General features: G+C 40.4%; 1 protein-coding gene across 2 annotated transcripts in view; it reads left to right on the top strand.

Annotated features, from left to right (window-relative positions):
• The window catches only part of Zc3hav1 (zinc finger CCCH-type containing, antiviral 1), a 55,261-nt gene that overhangs the window by 8,275 nt on the left and 24,167 nt on the right, over window positions 1-22,819 (top strand). For both annotated transcript variants that reach the window (XM_063250566.1, XM_013158707.3), the window contains exons 2-4: window positions 15,113-15,248; window positions 18,564-18,816; window positions 21,648-22,373. In XM_063250566.1, coding sequence (XP_063106636.1) covers window positions 15,113-15,248; window positions 18,564-18,816; window positions 21,648-22,373 — 1,115 coding nt within the window. The remainder of the gene's footprint in view (window positions 1-15,112; window positions 15,249-18,563; window positions 18,817-21,647; window positions 22,374-22,819) is intronic.

Below are 22,819 nucleotides of genomic sequence, written 5' to 3'. Positions count from 1 at the left end.
GAGCAACCGCTAAAATCATTTTAAAGTGCAAAATTCTGTGTCAATAAGCACATTCATGCTATTATGCAACTATTAAATTCCAGAACATTTTTGTCACCTCAGAAAGAATCCTCACACCCATCAGCAGTCCCACTGTATGCTTCCCTTCCCTCAGCCCCTAACACTCTGAAATCTACTTTCGGTTTCAATTCGTTTGCCTATGCTGAACATTTCCCATAAACGAAGTCCGGCAATACACGGCCCTTCGGGTCTGCTTCCTTTACTGAGTGTAACGCTTTTGAGGTCTGGGTTTTCCTTGTGCGTTGCCACCTTGTGTGTCTGTGTGTGTGTTTATGCAGGAGGGGTCTGCCTGGAAAGGAAGCTTCTTCTACTAATTTGTCTTCTGTCGCTGGAGTCACACCGCCGGCTGGTGGCCTCAGAGAGGAGCTGTACTCCACAGGCTCGTGACACAAAGGGGTGCACCCCTTGGGAATCATTTGGGAAATTCTATTCTTGCTCTAGATTTGCTTCGTTTATTTAACTTCAGTTTGATCAAATTTGACTTCATTGTTTGCAGTGTTTTGAAGTATTCAGTGACAGAATGGTTACTGATAGAACCTTAAGGGCATCATGATAAATTTTTTGAAAGGCATATTATGCAGGGTGTGTAATGTCCACATTTATTTTTGAGGAGTATTTCTTTTGATGAGTTACTAATTTTATTGTATTTATTTTTTGGTACCAAGAATGAAACTCACAATCTTGCACTTACCAGGCAGACACTGCCACTGAGGTATATCGCTGGCCCGAGTTACTAATTTTAATTTTATGAGTTATATTACATTAAACATGTATATTTAACAGGAAAGTAAAATATCAATAAAACGTTAAATTTTATATGTAATAAGTGATTGAATAAACATCAATACTTTCAACATCAACTATTTACCTGTGAACTAAAATGAAAAAACAAACAAAACTGTCACAGAAATAACCTTCGCTTCAACTTTCTTAGCAAGGCAGTCTTCACACATGACAGCAGCGTGTTCCATACTTGAGTCCCCACACTGGTAGCACGTGTGCTGAGCTTTCCTGCCCTGTTTGACATGCCATTCTTGCCACCTCTTTGTCTTCCTCTTTTGTCAGGAGCTTCCTAGTATGTTATACAATGTCCACGTAGCAGGAAAATGAAGTATCAACAAAATAAAATATATTGAGTGTTTAGAAAAAAATCAACATTTACATCAATTGTTTGCTTACTCAATCTAAAAAATAGCCACAGCAATGAATTCCTATGTGAACTACAATGAAAATACAAATAAAACTCTACCATGAAAGTAATCTTTGCTTGAATTATCACATTTAAAGCAGTTTTCACACAAGAGGTTCCGTTACACTGATATAGCACATGTGTTTTGTTTCCCTGTCTTCTTTGCTAAAATAAATCTGATATCTTGCTGGTCTTTCTGTTTCTTAGGAGGTTTTGGGGATGTTTCTCCTGTCTGTTCACTGACCTGCTCCAGAATTCTACATAATTCAGATACATACCGTTCTTTCCTATTGTAATTGATCACTTACCAACTCAAGTTGCAATTCTTCAAGAACATTTCTCTGTGGTATTTTGTGCGTATTATTTGCTTCGTAAACTATGAAACTATTTTATCCCTGACACGGTTAGGACAAGTAAAGCACAACTGTGGGCCAACGCTTTGTGTTTGAATGACATCGTAGCTGCTGCATAACACACCAACATCTACTCTTCCTTTCATTTTGTTGTAAAATGTGACCATTCCTGGCTTTTTGTTCAGGATTCACTATCCATCATTTTTAAAATTTTATTTTATTTTATTTTTTTGAGACAGTGTGGCTGTACCATCCAGGCTTGCCTTGAGCTCACTGTGTAGCACAGGCTGACCTTGAACTCTGAGTGTCATTAGCCTCCCAAATGTTGGCATTACAGGTGTGCACCGCTGTGTCTGGCCGTCATTCTTGTCATCATGGCGTAATGTTGCCAGTATCGATACTGCTTTCTTCACCACAGAGGATGCCAATGTTTTTTTTCTGCAGTAGCTCTTATTTGTATACTTTAGATGTACGTAGTGATCACACTCGTCATAGAGAATCTGTAAGTGTGCTTGATAGAACTTTTCTCATTCCCCTGCCCTCCCTCCACGCCTGCTCCCCTCTCCATACACAAAAGCTTTGTTTCCCTTTTTTCCTTCTCTTCTCATTTTTGTTTACTTTTCCTTTCCCTCTCCCCTTCCTTTATTCCCCTTCCCATTTGAACATTTTTTTCCTATTTCACAGTACATATTATACATTTTGATCCTTATTTACACTTTTGGTCTCTCACACCAGAGAAACAATGTGGTATTTCACATGCCTGTCCAATTTATTTCACTTAAGAGTATGGATTCAAGGTGCATCTACTTACCTAGAAGTCTCCAGTGTATCCTTCTTTATGGCAGAGTAGTACTCCATTGTATAATAAAATCCACGTCTTTTTTGTCTATTCACCAACTGATGGGCATTTAGGCTGTTCCCAAGATCTGGCCTTTACAAACTGTGAGAAGGCTAATATTATGTCTTTGGAAATCCAAGGATTGTACTATACATTTTGCTATTGTGAATTTGTACCATTTTTCCACAAATCCTGACTTTGTTCTTGGAGTAGTTCCTGTGCTGTACCGGTGGTCTTTTAGCTAATTTAACATCAATGGGTAACTTGTGAAGCATTTGTTGAATGTGACATTTGGGGTACTTTTTGAAATATGTGTAATAAGTCTGTTCACAACGTCATACATTTTATTATTGCACAAATAAAGACCTGGTGGCAGAGTTCCAGGATAAATTTCTAAATTCAAGGTATAAAATGTTTCCACATCTACCAGGACTTACATTTTTATACCATATTTAGAAGGTTTACTTGGCATATGTTTCCAAAAGATTTGACAACCATGAAATGACGTAAGTTGTTCATGGATTGTCATGTATTCAGATGGTTATAAATTGCTTGACTATTCAAACAGAGCTTTAAAAAAATGAGCAAATAGCAGCCAAATGTTGGATTGTTTTTCTTTCTTGTCTTTGTGTTATCAAAACACAGACATTTTTGAAGGAAGCCAAATCTCTTGAGTATAATTATTGTCCTAAAAGTCTCAGTGCCATATTGGTCACTTCTTTATAAATCCTTCAGATTCGGAAGGTTAGAAAGATAGTCCTGCTGTTGAGGGTGTTTAGTTCTGATAGTGAGCGATCATGGTAAATATATTTTTTGAGTATTATGTGATTCATATAGAATGTTTTACTTGTATTTCATTATTAGTGTACTTCAAAACATCTTGTATCATATTGTCAGTTCCAAACCCCAACACTGAATCAAAGCATTTGCCTTCTGTGTAGTAGGTCTCACCTCTGGCAAGAACCTAATACCATTTTCTTTTCTAGTTCCAATGTTGGATCGTTCAGGTGTTCATTACCATTTTGTAGCATTTTTTTGACTAGTCAAATAATTATTTACATTTCTTCCTCACCTGAGTCAAAGTCTTCATTTTGTACCTCTGTATTGTATTTTTGCTAACTTCTTTTTTTTTTTTTTTGGCTAACTTCTTTGACTTCCGCAATCAAGTCATCGTTGGTAGTTGAATCACCTGATGACCAAGTAAGCGGATTTTCATGGGACATTGTATGAGTTGGGCTAATTCTATGAGAAACATCAAAAGAAACCACTTAATAAAGCAAATTATAAATACACAAAAATGTAACATGGGACAAGCATGGGTAAAACTCATCTGCTGACACTTTGACACACATGGATACAGCTTGTTTGTTGTACCGAGTGGGTGAACACAGGGATTGCTTCTTGCATTCCCCCAGCGCAGCTACTGAGACACAAAGCCTGCTACCATTATGCTAAAGTACATGTTTTCATTAGAAAAGTGTGGTACCCGTTATACCCCTAGTGACAAACCCTAACCCTAGTCCACTGCTTACCCTGGCGGCTCAGAGTGTCTTTATCACAGCTATATACAGTCGATTCTCATGATCCAGAATCTATACATGGCCACACAGAGGGTCACCTGTTTCTGGTGGACATTGACAGCCACTGACAGTAAACTACTTTCCATTTTTTGCATGACATAGAGATGAGAAAAAATATTTAGGGAAGTGTGGATTTATTTTCCTTCCATGGAATGGTTCTAATTTGCTTACTGACCATGTTTACTTTCAAACAAGAATCTGTGATCTCTACCTACAGGCTACTTTGGAATAGACAAGGCCTGGTGATGGGTCTATCAGGAGGAGTAAAAGATTCTAGGAGGGCCTCACATTTCAGGCTCTGAAAAATCAGAAATCAGTTTGATGAGTGTGGTCATACACACTTGTAATCCCAGAACTCAGGAGGCTGTAGGCAGGACGATTGCCGTAACTATGAGGCCAGCCCGAAATACATAGACCCTGTCTAAAAAAATAAATAAAAAATCAGTTTAATCAGGTTGGAGTAGGGGAGCTGAACTTGGGTTAACAGAAGGGAGTAGAGACCCACTTTATGATCTTTTGTTTTCTATTGAGAGAATTTAGACTAACTTATAGCATCAGATGAAGGCATGTCTCACGTTTCCTAGGACAGAACATTTTGAACATGTACAAACAGCCCTATTTCCTTGGGGGAATTTGTTCTGCTTCATTTTTTATATTATTACTATTATTATTGGCACTGGGAATTGAACCCAGGGCCTCATGCTTGCCAGGCAAGCACTGTGCCACTGAGCTATATCCCCAACCTGGAAATTCATTCTAAGACCCCTTGGATGTTCAAGTCTCTTATACAAAATGGCTTCGTATCAGCATATAACCTAAGCACATCCTCCTCGTAGGCTAAATTACACGTAGCACCCAGCACAGTGTAAGTGCTGTGTAAATAGTGGTTATACTATATTGCTCAGGAAATAATGACCAAAACAGTCAGTCTGTAGTTGTTTGGCTCATATGCAACTTTTTTGTAATATTTTCCACCGACTCTAGGTTAAATCCACACGCCTGAAACTTGCCAATATGGAGGGCCTAGTATATGTACTTTTATTTTATTTTTTTCCCCAATCCATTTTATTTCAAGGGTAAAAAGAAAAAAAGAAAAAGAAGAAAAAAAACCTCAAACTAAATTTTAAAACATGTTAATCGGGGAAACAATGGTACATACATTGCACATTTCCTTGCACATTTATTTTAAATTCATAAGGATTTAAAATCATAAGGTGATTTCTGTATTATGTATTAATTTTTATGTTTTTACATTTAAAAATCAACATAAATACAATAAAATGACTTCTATGTAACATATCCATTTGAAGTGTACAATGCAAAGAATTATAATAAAAGATTATACCCAGATAACTAAGGCCAGTGGTAATTAAAACACTCAAAACATATTCACCAGCTTTGGAAGTTTTCTTGCACTCCTTCTCAGTTAACCAGTTAATTCACACTCCTCCCACACTGTCATCTCAGGCAATAATTTTCTGCTGTCTTAGATTAAAAAATATAAAGAGCTGTAGCATTTTTTTGGGCTAAACTCTGACCTGTTTCAGTCAGCACCTGCTGTGTAAGTACTCAGCTTTGGAATTGTACTTCTCAAACTTCCAGGTGACTGAATTTCGCTGTGGAAGCTTACTGAAATGCAGATTCCTGAGCTATACATGCTGGCACATTGCAGACTGTTTTATGTGGCTTCTGTGCTATGGGGAGGGAAAGAGAAATGAATTCTTTAGAACAGGTGAACAAAAGATGAAAAAGTACTGCTTTCTTAAAGGTTAAAGTGCCATCCATGCCTTTTGCTTTTTATGTGACATAGCCAGAAGAGACAGGGTGCTTTGGCATGCTAGCCCTCCATCCACAGATATTTATTAGGCACATACTTTGTGTTGAAATGGATTGCCTCCTTTGTAACATTGCAGTTTAATCTTGAATATCAAATATAAGAGAATCAGCGTCTTGTGCTTTCCAGAGTCGCCTTTCCCTTTCTCTCTCTCTAAAAGGGTCCTTAAATATTGTTAAGTAGTTAATTTTTCTTTAGTTCATCTTAGTTTATATTTCCAAGGGGTTTATGTTGGGAAGTAGGGGTGGGGAGGAGGCATGTGACCTGCTTCTCTAATTATTCATATTTTGGAAGCACCATCATCGCTTCCTGTCCTTTACTCTCTTCACTTCCTGTGCTTTTCTTAGTCCTGATGTGGACTTGGAGTGATGCATCTCACATTTTGCTGTTCTTTGGGATCACTTAGGAAATCTTGAAGACAAAACAAAAATGTTCCTTCACTCCCTGCCCTAGACATTCTGGTGTCAATAGGGTGTGCACTGAACAGGGAGAGTTCTACCCCGCGCCCCACCCCAGGTGCTTCTAGTGGGCAACAGAGTCTGCAGGTCACTACACGCTGGCCTTAGGGAATTGTGCCCTTCTTGATACAAGTATGTAATGTGTACAGGTGCTCAGCCTGTCACCTGCCTGCTGTTTTGGTGCAGACCAGGAGTCTGCATTGCTCCTCGCAGTCTTGCAGCACCTTGGTTCAGTCCCTTCCTTGGGCAGAGGCCTGCAACCACCTGCAGCTTCCTGCTCTGCTATTCTTTGTGATTAATGTGTTCTGAGAAAAGCCAACCTGCTCTTTCAACTCCAGTTTTTCTCTCCCCTAACACCAACTGTTACCCTGCCCATTGTTCTCTCTCTGTCCACGCTGGGAGTTCCAGATTCGGTGAACCATCCTCCACCCCCTGTAATGCTGCAGTTTAATCTTGAACATCGAACATAAGAGAACCGGAGTCTTGTGCTTTCAAATAGTGTTTCATTAATATTATCAAATATCAAATAATATAAAATAGTATTCATGTGATTGTTAAGAATTTATGTTTTAGATCAATATTCTCTAGATACTTTTCTTTCACACATCCTGGTTCCTTTCTACCTAGCTTATTTTAGGGTGAGTGATTTCCTGTTTTTTACAGAGATCAACTGTCTGTTTTCATCAACTCCCTGAAGTGTTAGGGAGCAAGGAGACCCAGAGGGCCCAGAAGGGACAAAGGCGAGGAGCTTTTTAGTACAAATTACTGTCGGAAAACAAAAAGACAAAACAAAACAAAACCCAGAAGATTCAGGGCTGTCTGCTTACTTTCTTTTTGCTCTCTGGTTGAACTGGGTCTGTGTTTGCTGACGTGTGAAGGGAAAGAGCTCAGGAACCTAACCCACAAGCCTGTAATTTTCAGCCCTGCCTACACATTAGAGTTACCTGGGATCCCACTGTGTTCAAATGAAGCCAGTCTCTACCATGAAGCTGGTATTTTGAAACACTCTCCAGCTGATTAGTATTTGTTGCTGGGTATGAGAACCTTTGTGCAGGATGGCTCTTCAGACCACACCCGAGGCGGGGCAGAGAACTCGCTCCCTGGGTTAAAATAATATTTTGTTCCGTGGCTGGAAGGGAAAAGTGAAAATGTCATTTGTTTTTAGGCTTTGGGCCCTAGATGTCTGCTAAACAATTCTGCCTCTTTCAAGGCTGTTTTTTTGCTCCTTTTTAAAGTTACCATTTCCTACCCTGAGTCATCTGACTCATGCAGTTTGTCTGAAGTTTATCTGCTCCTAGCACTGTGCTAAGGTTTGCTTTGTCCTGGCAGCTCATAATGGTTTGCAGTTTAGCTTTTTTTTTTTGGTTTGGGAGGTGGAGCATTCCTGTGTCCATAGGCAACCTTCTGCAGGGCCCTTGGGGACACACTGTTCCAACCTGGGAGGTGGCCTTGAACTAGACACTCCTAGCAGGTGCCCAGGAAAGCACCCACAGGATCATCTGGAAAATCTATAGACATGCAAATTCTCAGCCCCCACACACAGACCTACTGATTCTGAAACTCTGGGACTGGGACCCTGCCTTAACTGTCACAACAAACCTTCTAGATGATTCTGTTAAAAGCTCAAGAATCACCTGGACCTGGTAGGTATGTCATCAGCTAATGCAGGTTCTTGCTTTCATAGAAATGCAAATTAAAGCCCAAGCAGAAATCTACAGAGGGGAAAAAGCTTGACTGTAATTGGAAAGTTGAAGGGAAGAGAGGAAAGGACTCTTTTTTTTTTTTCTTTTTTTTTGTCTTTTTCATTTTTATCGGTACCGGGGATTGAACTCACGACCGCCTGCTTGCAAGGCAGGTGCTTATGCCGCTGAGCTAAACCCCCAGCCCTGAGGAAAGGACTCTTGGTTAGGCAGTTTGAGGGGGCACCCTCTGATATAGGGGTTCAGACTGGCCTACCTACACAGTCAGGAGGCCAGCTTTCAAGGATTAGCTGATGGTCTGTGGTCAGGTTGGTAGTTATGTCAGTTCTGGTATCTTAGCTCTGGAATCCTTTTGACCTGAGGACCAGTTCCATTCCAGGAAATGGTATCTGTTTGTGGAGGTCTTATCAGGAGAAGCTCCAGGCTTCTGGGTGCAGCGGAATGTCCCTTTAAAGCTCTTATCTTGGTGTCCTGTCTTGAAACAGCCTGAGACCCTGTATTTTAAGGCTAATCAACTTTCCTTTGCTGACTTTTAGACAGAAATCTCCTAGAAGATGAACATGTCTGTATACAGAGCTAAGAAGACATTTGACTCTATCCTTTGTTATAGTAACAAAGGATAGAAAATGAAAGCAAAACCAGTTCTGCTTTTAGTTATCTATTGGGCAATTGAAGTCATGATGACTGAGAGAAAATAAATGTAACTCCCAACCTGCTAGATGTCCAAGACACCTCCCGAAATTGAAGAATCAATTCTACAGAAAAATAGAGGTTAAGAGTAGGAAAATTTTATTGAGAGATGGCTCTTGAGAGACGAGAGGGGCCCCCCAAAATGGGCTACTGTGGACCCCATTTTACAGAGTAAGTTTCTTAGAGCAAACTCATGAGGTGGGTGCAACATCACAAGGTGGGCCAAGATAGGACAAAAGTATGATCAACCAATAAGGTTACGAGTTTAGCCGTAGAGGTAATATTGATCCAGTGCGGAAGCAGGTCATGTAGCTAGTGTACCTGGAAAGAGCAAGGGCTTTTTAGGAGAGACAAAACGGAAGGTCTATCTCTTGGGGAGGCATGCAGGTCTGCTTATTTTGTCTTTCTCTTGAGGCCTGGCCTCCAACAGATGTACCTCCAGCTATGGTTATGTGTTTTCATCCTCTGTATTGACTTCCTGCCCTGTCTATAATATTTCTACCTAGCTTAGCTGTGCAAAAACGCTTTTAAGTTCCTATTCATCCCAGGAAAAAACACAAATCATGCTTTTAATGAGCAGCCAGCAAGGGCCTAGGATTCTGCCTGTTTACCCCCATGCTTATAGTGATATTAACTATGTTATTGTTAGGGAAAGCTGGGTCATACCATGGTGAGATCTCAGGTTACTTTATATGATTAACTGGGTCTTTTAAGGAATAGTCTTTTTTCCCTTCCAGGTCGTTGATTGCTCTTGTACAAATAAAGTGGGCTGTATTTCCCTGCTTTGGAGAGAAGTAACTTCCTGTTTACTTCACAGGTGGATGGCTCTGCTTAGTTTGTTCTGAGACCTTGAGGCTTTTCCAACCTCTCACAGATGGTCTGAACATTTTATGGGCCCTGGGCCTTACTCCCTTACATAGAAGGTGTTACATTCTCTGGAGTTGAATTTTAAAACCCACAAGTTTTTTGGATATTATGTACAGGTAATGATTAAGAAACAAGGGAAAAAGATAGTGTATCTTCTTTGCTTTTGAAGTAGGTCCCAGCCACTTGTCTCTAGTCTGTTAATGACTTTCTGCTTAATGACTGTGGCAGCTCTGGGATGGGACCTAAGAATTTGTGTTTCTGAGATCTGACCACACTTTGAGAAGCAGAGCCAGAGAACCCCAAGAGGCCAAAGTTTTACAAAATTTCTTGTTGTAAGCTTACCAGTCAATATAAGGCACTCTTGCTGGGACAAGAATGTCAGAAGAAAGCCACGAGGAAGATTTGGCTGGGGCCACTATAATCACTTAACAGTTTACCTGGAGTGTCGCTATTCATTTAGGTCTTGAGTATACCAAGATGTACTGACTGTACCAAGATACACACTCATATATCTGTTTTATATCAACCAGGTGTTGCATACTTTTGTATTCAGAACGTTGTATTCACCTGTGATGTTTGTTTTTAGTGAAATTTAATAAGTTTTAATTATTTTGTTAATTTGTATTTATCTGTGAGAAATAACCCATAATTTTGTGTTATGATCTATAAATTTTTTTTCCTTCCCTTTCACAGTATTGTACCTTTTGGATCTTATTTACTGTTTCAGTTTCTTAAACTAGGGAGACAATATGATGTTTAAATTGGAGATAATTCTTATACTTCTCTAGAAGTCAGTGATGCTCTTTTACAGTACAAGACAAGTCTGGGACACTGAGGCTGAACAGGAGGGAATCCAAAAGAGAAAACTGAAAAAGGGGAGAAATGTTAGCAAGTCAGAGAGGAAAAGTCTGTGTTAGGAAATTGGAAAGTCAAAAAGACGTCTCCTTGTTGTCAGCTGCTCATAATACAAAATGATAGAATTTGAAAGAAGACACGAAATAAAAGATTCTAATAGTGGTCAGTGATTATAATAATTCTATGGGCAATGTTGAAGAGGTGAGCAAATCTAGCAAGTCATCCTGTAAGCAAAAACTGAGGAAAAAATATTACTATAAAATATTTATTCACCTTTGGACCAAACAACATGGAATTTGCTTGTTATTTATTTAAAACAGAAGTGTTCAAAAAGTCACTTACAATTTAAATTAGGTCTAATAGACCAAATAATTAAAGAATACAGCGTAGCTAAATGCCAGTGAGGACGTCTGTCATTGATGTCTTTGCCCTTATGTTTAGGGGGTGACATTTTATTGAAATTACACTACCCACAAGAAAAAAAAAAGTCAAAGGCCAACACAACAATGTAAGGTGTGTTGTTCAAAGGCAGATAATAATGTAAAAAGAATTTGGAAAGAGATTAGATACTACTGGCCTGTAACATTGTGTTGTGTATTGAATATTTTAAGATGTGCCATACATAGAAAAATTGAGTAAATTCAATAGAATTGTCATTTTAAAATTTCCTGTGATCTTATTCATTTTTATTAATGAAGAATATGTGAATTTTGGTCAGCCTGTATTTAAATAATTGGACTGTTAAGTGCTTAACCCTGACCACATCCTCCACTAGATTTTATCAGGCCGTTTATCAGCTGGTCTTCTACAATGACCATCCCAAATACTTTCTGCTGGTTACCCTGCCTCTTCTCTCTGCACTGCTTGTGTGATTATACCCTTTGACTGCTTCTGGTCTGTTGTCATTTTCCATTTAGTAACAGGCAACAGTGGCTTCACTAATCCATAGCGGTATTTTTTTTTTCTTTTTGGTTTGGAAAAGTCTTGAGATTTGCCTGTTTTGGATTAATTTTCTGAGACTGGGTTCTTTTTGTTTTTTGGGATCTGGGTTCAGTGAGCAGATCTTTCTCTTATCTGAGTTACCCTCAGATTTCATTTTATTGGGTCTGTTTCCCCAAGTAAGTATATTGTAAATTCCAAGTGAAGTGAGAGTCGTAAAGTTCCTGTCACTCAGTAAATGTGTAGCATTAGTCTCTGTATTTCTGGCCACACAGAAGCTAAGCACTGAGTACCCTGTTTTCTACTGAGCACTATGCTGAAATCAGGGCGGAAAGAGTGACCCTAAGACTCAGCTGGAGGGAGATGTGTGGAGTGAGGAGGGCGGGACAGGGCAGCGCCAGGCCAAGGATGGATGGAGGCTGAGCTTGCAGGTGGAGTGATGTGAGCATTGTAGGCTGTAGAGGAGTACGTAGTTTGCGTGAGGGCTGAGAGGGGAAATGAGAAGTAAACCAGGCTGTCAAATAAGCAGCAAGAAGGATCCAGCCAGCACTGCTCCTCTGGACTCCAACACCGTGGTTGGGCTTGGAGAAACCTTGCTGCTTGGGGTTCAGGCAGAGGGATCTCTGGCAGGCCACCTGGCCGCCACAGTTATTTATCAGAAGTGCTGGCTTGAGGGACCTTGGAAGGAACACGTCCCTTAGGTGAGACCTTCCTGCCTTTCCCGTGACCTGCAGAGGAGCTGTTGGCTTGGTTCCAAGTCCAGGGTGCACGGACCAGAGCCAAAGGGAAAGCAAAGGTGAGCTGAGCGCAGATGCTGTCTGTGTGTGGTGTTTCGGGGAGGTCATTTTCAGACTGACATCAGTGAGAACACTGATGACAGTGGCCATGAAACAAAAGAGTGATGCCTTATGGGAAATGCGGCTGCTATACATCTGGCCAAGCTACAGGAGGGGGACGGCTTTGGGTTCCCTGGAGAGGGTCACTTTGAGGGCCTTTCTCACTGTCAAGAGTCTCTTCCAATTCCTCTCCTGGGGCTGGGGGCAATAAGTGACCTTAGCTCAGCTGCTGAGGATTCTGGATGGTGGAGACTAACGGGGGAGCGGAACTCAAAAGGCAGAGAGCTGAGGAAAGGCCTATCCAGGTGGCCAGAGACAGTGGAAGCCAAGGTCACTGGCAGAGAAAGCAGAAGAGGTTCTGCCTAGGATAACTGCTAGGACGAGATGGTCCCCAGCCTGAGCGGCTGCTCTTGACCTTTCTAACAGATTCTTCGCCCTTTGAAGGCACTGAGGGATTCACATATGGTTTACACACAGACAATAACATTCATATAAGTGGCTTTTCAAGATTAATACTTACAGAGTAACTTTTGCCTAGATGTGTGCATTTTTGCAAAATCGATGTTTTCAATAAAATCATTTTGTATTTCTGTATACCAATGATGAACAACTGAAAAATAATATGGATAACAGATAGTATTTTACTTTTGGGAACGGAAAGCCAACTATTAAAAGAATAATTTTAATTGGAAATGAGAAACAAAACAAAGTTTGAATAAAGGGAAAGAAGCAGAAGAGTTAAGATAGTCGCATACTTGGTATGCTATATAATTTATGGAATTAACAAAAATAAGATTACTGTTGTGCTACTTTGTGGCAGTTGACAACCTCTAGTAATATTTCTATGAAGAAAATCATAGTTAAGCAGACTAAAGAGTTTTTGGAAAGGTATAAGCCAAGATACCATAAATTACTCTGTTAATATTTGAAATATGACATAAAGGACATTTAAATTATATGGTATTAAATTATATGATGTTGAATATAAGCAAAACAGTTTGGTAAAAAGCAGCATGCATCCTGATAGTTGTAAACTTGGTAAAACTTTAAGGTACAATAGTCTAGAATAACAATAAGAGGAATCATATTTAATAGTTGTTACTGAGAAATATTGATATAAAAACACTTATGTTCCCTTTTGATATCATTTATCAGAGTAAGCTCCAGAGGTTTTAAAGAATTAAGATGGAAAGTAATTCTTGAAGGGGGACAAAATGGTATATTACAGTTATCTAGCTCTGGAGGATAAATTAATTTTGTACCTGGCTGTGGAAGATGAATTAGTACCTAAATTGTAAGGCCTTGAACATATAAATATTCAGCAATAACAAATTTGATCAATTTTTGACTTAAAAGAAGGAAAAATATGAAATTGTTTGTAATAAACAAAACTGATAAAGGTTAATATATATGTAAAGGTTAATATATAACACAGAGATCTAAGAAAATTACTATGTCCTTTGAAACAATATTGCCAAGGGAGTAAACCTCAAGAAAATAATGTAAAATGAGAAAGGTTTCAAGATCATTGTAGCCACAGTATTTATGTAGTGAAAACCTGGCCTGCCTGCCAATTTGATAATGATTGTGCAACTAGAACAAATTAATAGGCCATCATATTAATAATTATTAAACCCAAGGGCTTTGTGATATATGTAGGTATGTAAGCTAAAAAGTAAAATTATTATACTGTGTTGACACTGATAACAGAGCTAGCAGGATTTTTCAAGCTAAATTATTCTTCCTCAGACTTCAAAGTGAGAAATCAAGTACTCAGTTGCCATATTGGTTCCCATGTTGGAAAACTCCAAAACAATTTTTTTTATCAGTTCGTGTTTGCAGTACATAATGATTACATTCATCGTGAGGAGTTGGTACATGTATATGACACTATTTCTTCTTGCATCCCTTTTTCTCCCTCTCCGAAAGCTCAAATTATATAGAACAATCCCATCATCACATAAAATTCTATTGAACAGTGTTGACCCAAGTTATTGAAGTCCTAAAACTGGAGATTTTCCATCTTTTTCTATAGTTTGGATATACCGTTAGGAATTTGTTTGCATTCCTTTGTGGGTATGCACAGGTATATAACTGAGAGCAGATGTGGCAATGAATAATTCTTAGGTATAGGGAATAGGTATATAATAATGTTAGGTAAAGGGAATTTTCTTTAGTTTCTCAATGGGCAATCATTTCTAGTACAGGTAGATTGCTTTTGGGTTTCCCCCCTCTTTTCATTTTTCCGAGCTATACACAAATGATGGTGGATTTTGGGGAGATATTGTTCAAAGAAGTATGACAATAGTTAAAGTCAACTGTGTGTGTATATATATATATATAATGTATAATTTGTAAAGCAAATACATCTCTCGATCGATCTGCTTCATAAATATATCTTTTTTTAAACTTTTCTATGCTTTATCTTTTTTTTTCTCATTATTTATTTAGATGCATTTTAGGCCTGTCCCGGGGGAGTGTTCATTCACATCTGTCTTAAGTGTATCTTTTTAGTTCATATTCTTTGGGCCAGGTGTGCTGGCCCACGCTTGAAATCCTAGTACCCAGGAGGAAGGAAGTGGATTGCCATGAGTTCGAGGCTACATAGTGAGTTCAAGGCCAGCCCAAACTACAGAGTGAGTCCCTGTCTCAAAACAAAACAAGGGCTGGGGATATAGCTCAGCTGCACAGTGCTTGCCTGGCAAGTACAAGGTCCTGAGTTCAGTGCCTGGTACCAGCTTCCCTGCCATGCAAAAAACCAGAAAAGCCAAATGAAGGGTTGTGTTCTTTGAGCAGGCCCAACTTGTATGAGTGATCATGGTATAGCATTGATGTTTGCTGAGTGAACATTTTAGGGATGAGTTTGTTTTCCTCTGTGAAGTGGAAACTTGACAATAGTCATTTTTCTTCTAGGAACTTATGCAAATATTCTCATGAGGTTCTCTCAGAACCCAATTTCCGAGTCCTCAAAAATCACGAACTCTCTGGACTAAACCAAGAGCAACTAGCGGTGCTGCTCGTCCAAAGTGACCCATTTTTTATGCCTGAGGTAAGTGCCATGATTACCGTTTATACAGTAGGGAGAGTATCCCTGAAGGCACTGTATCACTGATGTACTGGCGGAGCAGAAAAAACCTCAGTCAGCAGCAGGGCCCTGCAGTTGGTGGTCAAGGCTATTGTGAATTGGCCTGAGAGATTCCAGCGGTTTCCTTCCTACCTGAGAATGAATAAGAACTGAAATCAGAGGGGCCGAGGAAGTAGCTCAGCAGCGCAAGTGCCTTCCTGGCAAGTGCGAGGTTGTGAGTTTGATATGCCCCTCCCTCACAAAAAAAGGAAGAATTTAAATCTGGGTGGGATCACTGATAGGCTGCTGCGGAGTCCATGGGTGGGAAAGGGTGACCTCAAGACATAATAGTTGTAGGACTCATTGCTGCTTTATATCAGCGTGGCCTCTAGGAAGAGGTGACCTTTGAACTGAAGTTTGGTGGATGAGAGGGGAGACAAGGGAACTGGCCCTGCTGTTTGAACAGGCTCTCCCACCCCACACCCACAATGTAGTGAAATAAACTTTACTTTTATTTCCCTACCACTTGATAGGCTACATGCCGAGTCAGCAGCCTAGGCACTGGCCTGCCACCTGTTTTCGTAGATAAAGGTTTACTGGAATGCAGCCACACCTATTTGTTTATGTACTATGACTGCCTCTTCACCATCAAGAGGAGCTGGGTAGTTGCAGCAGAGCCAGAATAGCCTGCAAAGCCTAGAATATTTACTGCATAGTACTTTACAGAATGAAGTGTCAAGTCGTGGTGTTGTCTCGGTGTGGGCACGTACCGAGTGCCGGGTAAACAGGCACTCAGGATTGGCCAGGCACTCAGGCCTATAGGTCAGATCTGTAATTTTTAAAATGTGGCTTTCATCTCCAGATGCATGGCTGATCTCATTTGTCACCATTTTCTAGCCAACTGGAACATAGGGAAGAAGTAATGGGAAGACGAATTTTCCTTTTTAAAAGAGGTCACATGGATATTGCAGCTAGCACATCTGCTCATGTTTCATTGGCTATAGCTTTTCACGTGCTCATGCTTAGCTGAAAGGAAGACTGGGAAATGTAGTTTCCAGCTGGGTGAGCATTTGTCTGCCTAAAACTTGGGAACTTCTATTACTAGAAGAAAAATGGGGGCCGATGACTTAGCTCAGCAGCATAAGCATTTGCCTGGCAAGTACGAGGTTGTGAGTTAGATCCCTGGTACAAAAGAAAAAAAAAAAAAAAAAAAAGAGAGAGAGAACAGTGGTGAATAACTAAGTCTTATCTAGATAGAAATATAACTCTTATCTAGATAGAAATAGAGACTTAGAGTCAGAGGATGCTGTTTAAAGCATAAATCCAACCTGATAAAAACTCCTGAAGGTGGAGATGTTACCCTCATGCTCCAAGAGGGACACAGGGATGCATCCCACATGGAGTGGCTGGAGGGATGGGGATCATGTGAGTAAGGCTGGGATTCAGGTGCTCTTTTATGTATGACGAGATAGCTGCTAGTGACTTCTTGAGGGATAAACATTTTTATTCTAAGTTCGGTGTTTTTCTGACCACTCAGAGGACCTTATGGTGCCTTATGGTGGTGAAAACCTATAGTCCCAGCACTCAGGGGGCTGAGGTAGGAGAATCACAGTGAGTTCAAGGCCAAGATGGGCTATGTAGTGAGCTCAAGGCCAGCCTGAACTACACAGCAGGATGTTGTCTCAAATAAAAAAATAAATATGCTTCCAATTTTCTAAAAAAGAAGAGCTTATGCCATGAGAGGTGATTTTGAGTTGGCAACTTTAGGAGAGAGATGAAGGGAAAATGGTCTCATCTAGCTTTTATCAGAGTATAAAGAAGGAGCAGTGTTACCCAAGATCCCCGGCCATATTTAACAGGTAAGGTGGCAGTTTCTCCCTGGAAACTTTCTTTTAGCTAATAACAAAATTCCCATTTACCACTAGTCAGAGTGAAGATCTCCTGCTGGGAGGCTTACTATTTCCTGATCTGGGGGTACAAGGAAGGTGTGCTTATTAAAGAAAGAAATTACTTCATTTGTCCTAGGTTAATAGATGTAGGCGTCATCTTGCTTTGACATTAGTATGGTAGTAAGCATATTAACCAAAGCATCATTTGTGAAGTGGTGAACTCTTCTCCAGGACACCAGTTCTCCATCTTGAGCATGCATCAAAATAAACTGAAGGGTTGTTAAAGCACAGATTTGGGGACCCCCTGCTGCTGCTTCTGGATTCTAACAAATGACCCAATGGTGCTGACAGTGCTTGATCCTGGGACCATACTTTGAGAACCAGTGGCCTAGAGTCTAGAATCTGGATCGTAGACTCCACGGCAACTTTCTCTATTTGGACCTGGCTTTAGAAATTATCTTATGAGGCTAGGGATTTATCTCAGTGGCATAAGTGCCTGCCTGGCAAGTGCAAGGTCATGAGTTTGATTCCTGGTACCAAAAGAAAGAAATTATCTTATATAGCTAAGTCATTGTTCTGGAGTTTGGATGAGTGTCTTTACATAGACAAATCATGGGAACCATGTTGATCTGGTCTACAGTAGAGCCTTTGAGGATAACTTACAAATGTTTTTGTCTTAAAATACCTGAAGCTCAGTTTGTTTTTTTTTTTTTTTTTACTAATTACATTGTTTTCCTCATTTATGGCTTGACGACATATGCCACACCTTGTATGTTGCACAACACAGTGGCACATTTTGTGATTGAGATGAACCAACCAAATGTTTTCCTCCTGTTAGAGCAAAGGAAACAGAAACTGAGAGTAGATCCCTTCATCACTGCTGCTAGGGCCTCAGACTTCAAAAAAGCATCCTTTAGTCCCCCACCCTACAGTCTGAGCACAGTGGCAGTATTCTGCCTTTCAGAAGGAACTCTATCTCTGTAGAGCTAGATATGTAGATACATCTATCTTGGTACAAATGGAAGGTCATTTGAGAAACTTCACATTCTGCTCAGCAGAGACAAAATTCCAAATTCCCAAATAGTTACCCATAAGACACAACTAATTATGAACTAAGTTGATATCCAAAACTAGACCTTCCTTTGGGGGTGCCTTTGTAACATAGAGGTGATACTGCATCCTGTTTGTGGGTGGCCATCTGATCGATATTCTCCCCAGGATTAATCAAGTTCATCACTATCTTTTATTTTGTTTCTAAAGCATTAATTGAATGCACTTTGTCAAAGATCATGGAATATGTTTTATTTCCCTTTGTATGTTTGTTATAGAAATGTTTGTATACTTAAACCTTTACTGAATGTGTGGCAGATACAAGAAGGTGGTTTTTCTCTGTTATCTCTCTCTTCCACAGATATGCAAAAGTTATAAAGGAGAGGGTCGAAAACAGATCTGTAACCAGCAACCGCCCTGTGAAAGACTCCATATTTGTGAACACTTCACGCGGGGGAACTGTAGCTACCCCAACTGCCTCCGATCCCATAACCTGATGGACAGAAAGGTGCTGGCCATCATGAGGGATCATGGGCTGAGCCCAGATGTGGTCCAGAACATTCAAGACATCTGCAACAGCAAGCACATGCGGAGGAATCCTTCTGTGCCCAAACGTAAGTGGTCCTGCCTTTTGAAATTGCATGAACTTTTAAATGAAGGGGAGTCGTAAGGAAAGAAACAGCAGCATCTATAAGGTCTCTACTTTATCACATAAAAATGCCTTTATTTTCTCTTCCAAAGCCTGTCCCAGTGTGTATATCTTAATATGTTCATAGTACTGTAAAAGGTTTGATTGGAAATGACAGTGAATGTTTAAATTTAAACATTTTTATTATAGTAAAAGACATATTACCTTAAACTCCCTCAAAATGCCCCGCCCCTTCAAACACACGTCTCCCATCATTCTTGCCACTTTCTGAAGCAGTTCTGGCAGTCTTCTTTCATGAGTGTCTTCAGTTGTGCTGTTGTGGCTGCCTAGGTGTCCTGAACTGATTCAGAATGTTTACTTTTCATGGTCATTTTGACTTTGGGGAAGAATTAGAAGTTGTACAGTGCCAGATGGATGAAGCAGACTGTGATATTTTTTTTTTTTGTCTTTTTAGTTTTTATCGGTACCAGGGATCGAACTCACGACTGCCTGCTTGCAAGGCAGGCGCTTATGCCGCTGAGCTAAAACCCCAGCCCTTAGACTGTGATGTTTTTGTAGATTTAAAAATTTTTTATGAGTCCATGCTTGCAGTACATAATGTTTGTGTTCCTTGAAGGTGTACATGTATATAACACATCTTAATTCCTTTTTCATCACCTTTCCCTTCCTTCCCTGCCTCTTTCCTCCATCTCTGATCCCTTTTCCATTTAGGAAAAACCTATCTCCTTACTTCCTATTATCTGTCTTTTATTTTGCTCTTTATTTATAATTTGGGTGTCTTATATGAGAAACCATGTGACATTTAAGCTTATGTGTCTGATTTATTTTACTTAATATTATGGTCTTGAGGTGCATCTATTTTCTCACATGATTTGGGTTCATCTTTATTTATGGCATGGCAGTTTACCATTGTGTATAAATACCACATTTTCTTTGTCCATTTTTCTATTGAGAGACAATTAGGCTGCTCCCAAGACTTAGCTATTATGGATTGTGCTGCTATAGACATGATTGTGCCTATATTACTGTAATATAATGTCTTTAACTCTTTCAGAAAGATACCCAGTAGGGGAATAGCTGAATCAAATAGAATTTCTAATTTTAGTTTTTTGAGCAATCTCCACTAATTTCCATAGTGTTTGTTCTAGTTTACATTCCTACCAACATTGTAGAAGGTTTCCTTTTTTCCCACAGTCTCACCACCATTTGTTATTATTAGATTTTTTGGTAGTTTGTTTGTTTGTTGTTTGAGACAGGCTCTCACTATGGAGCCCAGGCTGGCCTTGAACTCACTGTGGAGCCCAAGCTAGTTTTGAACCCATGGTGATCCTCCTGCCTCAGCCTCTCAAGTGTTGGCATTACTGGTGTGTGCCATCACCATGATTTCTTGATGATTGCTATTGCTTCTTGGGTAAGATGGAATCTCAGTGTTTTTAAAATTTGCATTACTTTAATGACCAGCAATGTTGAACATTGCTTTATGTACATATGGGCCATTTGTACTTCTTCTGTAAAGGGTCTGTTTATTTCAGTTGCTCATTTTTTGACTGGATCTTTTATTTTGAATGGTCTAAATTTATATTTCTTTATTTTACTTTTTGTATATTCTGGGTATTAGGCCTGTATCCAAGGAATAGCTGGCAATTCTTTTTCCCATTCTGAAATTTTCTTTTCACACTGTTGTTTCTTTTGCTGTGCAGAAGCTTTTTAATTTGCTATGATCCCATTTGTTGATTCTCACTACTATTTCCTATGCAACTGGAGTTCTGTTCAGAAAGTCTTTATCTATGTCTGTGACTTCAAGGGTTTTACCCATTTTGTTTTTCAGCAGGTGAAGTGTTTCTGTTTTAACATTTAGGTGTTTAGCCAGGCGTGGTGTCACACATCTATAATCCTAGCACTTGGTAGGCTGAAGCAGGAAGATTAGGAGTTTGTCATTTCTAGTTCATCAGTGAAGTAACCATTTTGTTGACTGCAAGATATCTGCTTTCACTATGGTACTGTTGCCCCCTAGGTTTGGGCAGAAAAGAACTCCATCCCCAATTGCACAGTGTGCACGGGGAGCACATGTGAGCACACAGGCAGGCCTCGCAGATGCACCTATACCCCAGACACGTCTTTCACACTCACCCACAATAAACCTCACACACATGCACTCTGCATGCACGCCACGCTCACACATACCACTTCCTGTTTCTGGGCAGACGTGAGTCATTTGGGTTCTGGGAGGGCTGCTGCTTTGTTCATTTTGACTTTGGATATTAAGCTTGGGAACCTTATGAAGTAATCTGGAAGTTTCTGGTTTAAACCAAATCATATCTTGAGAACGTGGTTTCCTTTCTGTTGAAATGTGAATGCTTAGGTGACCAAGTACAGCCAGGTTACAATACGGACAAAATCGGAGTCATTTTTGGCAAAGTCTTCCTAGTTTGCCTTACTCCATCTCCTCATTCACCATAGCAGTGAAAGCTGACTCAGGACAAGGGGTAGTGGGTAACCCCACCTTCAGGCTGGAGTGTTGGGGGTCCCTTGGAGTTCCTGGAGAGAAGCAGGAGAGTTCCAAGTCATACCACTCTTCCCAGACCCCAGAATGCTGGTCCCTACGTTGCGCACTGCATATAGGATTCTTTCTTCTGTTTCATTGTAACCCTTCCACAAGACTTCATGAACCCAGTTAGGGTGAGTTGTTTGACAGAATTTAGATGGCAAGGCTGGAAACCAAAAGAGGAGAAATGGTGGCAGGAATCCAATCCTGTGAGGTTTGGTTTTCATCCTGGTTTTGTTTCCTCTTTTCAGTTCCTGGACGTAGAAATATTCCAGGTAGAGGAAGAAGCAAGAGTAGAGACCGAGCCTCTCAGGACGTCAAGGAGTTCCTGCCTTCCCCCTCAGCTCACAAGCCAAGTGATCACAATTCTGATGGCACCAGCAGCAGAGCTACCCTGGGGGACAGGCTTGCTGATGACATCACCCACAAGTTGACGTTTATAGAGAATGAGGATCCTGCCCAGCTGTCCTCAGTCTCTTCTAAGGCTGCTGATCTTGGAGGACCAGGTCAAGTGGGAGCAAACCAGAGGTTCTCGGAGAATGGCCTTCCAGATAGCCTCTTCTATAGCAATCGAAGCAATCCTACCTCTAATTCCACACCAGTCTCTAACCAGAAGGGCTCCCCATCCTGGCTGAACGCTCAAGCAACTAGGAAGGAAAGTGTGTTCTTTCCAAGTCCAGGTGTCCCTGCTTCTCTTCCTGATATTACACAAACGCCCAAAGCCTTAACCTCCAGGATGCCGATGGGAATGCTTTCATCAGACCATGTAGACATCAAGGCCAAGAGTGGGACTCCAGACACCCAGCAAGTCCCTCTTTTCAATAATAATCTTGGATTGGGCATGAACATGAATTTTGGAACAACATCCAATGGCCAGAGAGAAACAGCATTACTGAGTTACCAGGACAGCAGAACTACTCTGGATCACAAGATTGGCAACATTACCAATGATGACCCTGGAGTAGCATTTCTGAATGGTAAATACAGAGGGAAGACCTTTTGGGCTGGTAAAATCTGTCTTTAGTGCATCAAACAGCTCTGGACTTACGGATGAAACTTGTCACGTAGTTAATGCTACGTATTTTGGTTTAAAAACAGCAGTCATGAGTGGCAAGTTGAAGTGGAGTGGTGTACTTTATGCTTGAAGTCAGAATGAAAGAAACCAGATCCCAGCCACTTCTGGGGAAAGCTCTGTCCCTGCACAAATCCACAGGATGCTTTGGTCTCCTCTGCTTTCTCAGGCACTAGAACTTCGGCCCATGAGACCAAATTAGAACTCTGCACAGCCCTCTTAGCTCTGCCAGTGAGCTTTCGAGGATGACCCCAATCTCCATGCAGTGTAGGTCCTCAATAAAGGGGACTCCCACATATGGAGTCAACAGCAGAGTAGCACAGCTGGGAGCTCTGTCTTTAGGGCTGGGGA

The sequence above is a fragment of the Cavia porcellus genome, unplaced genomic scaffold (assembly GCF_034190915.1).
Source record: "Cavia porcellus strain 051 isolate PalLab524CR breed Dunkin Hartley unplaced genomic scaffold, mCavPor4.1 scaffold_6, whole genome shotgun sequence".
In the NCBI taxonomy this organism is placed as follows: Eukaryota; Metazoa; Chordata; class Mammalia; order Rodentia; family Caviidae; genus Cavia; species Cavia porcellus.
This window is presented reverse-complemented; position numbering and strand designations above follow the sequence as displayed.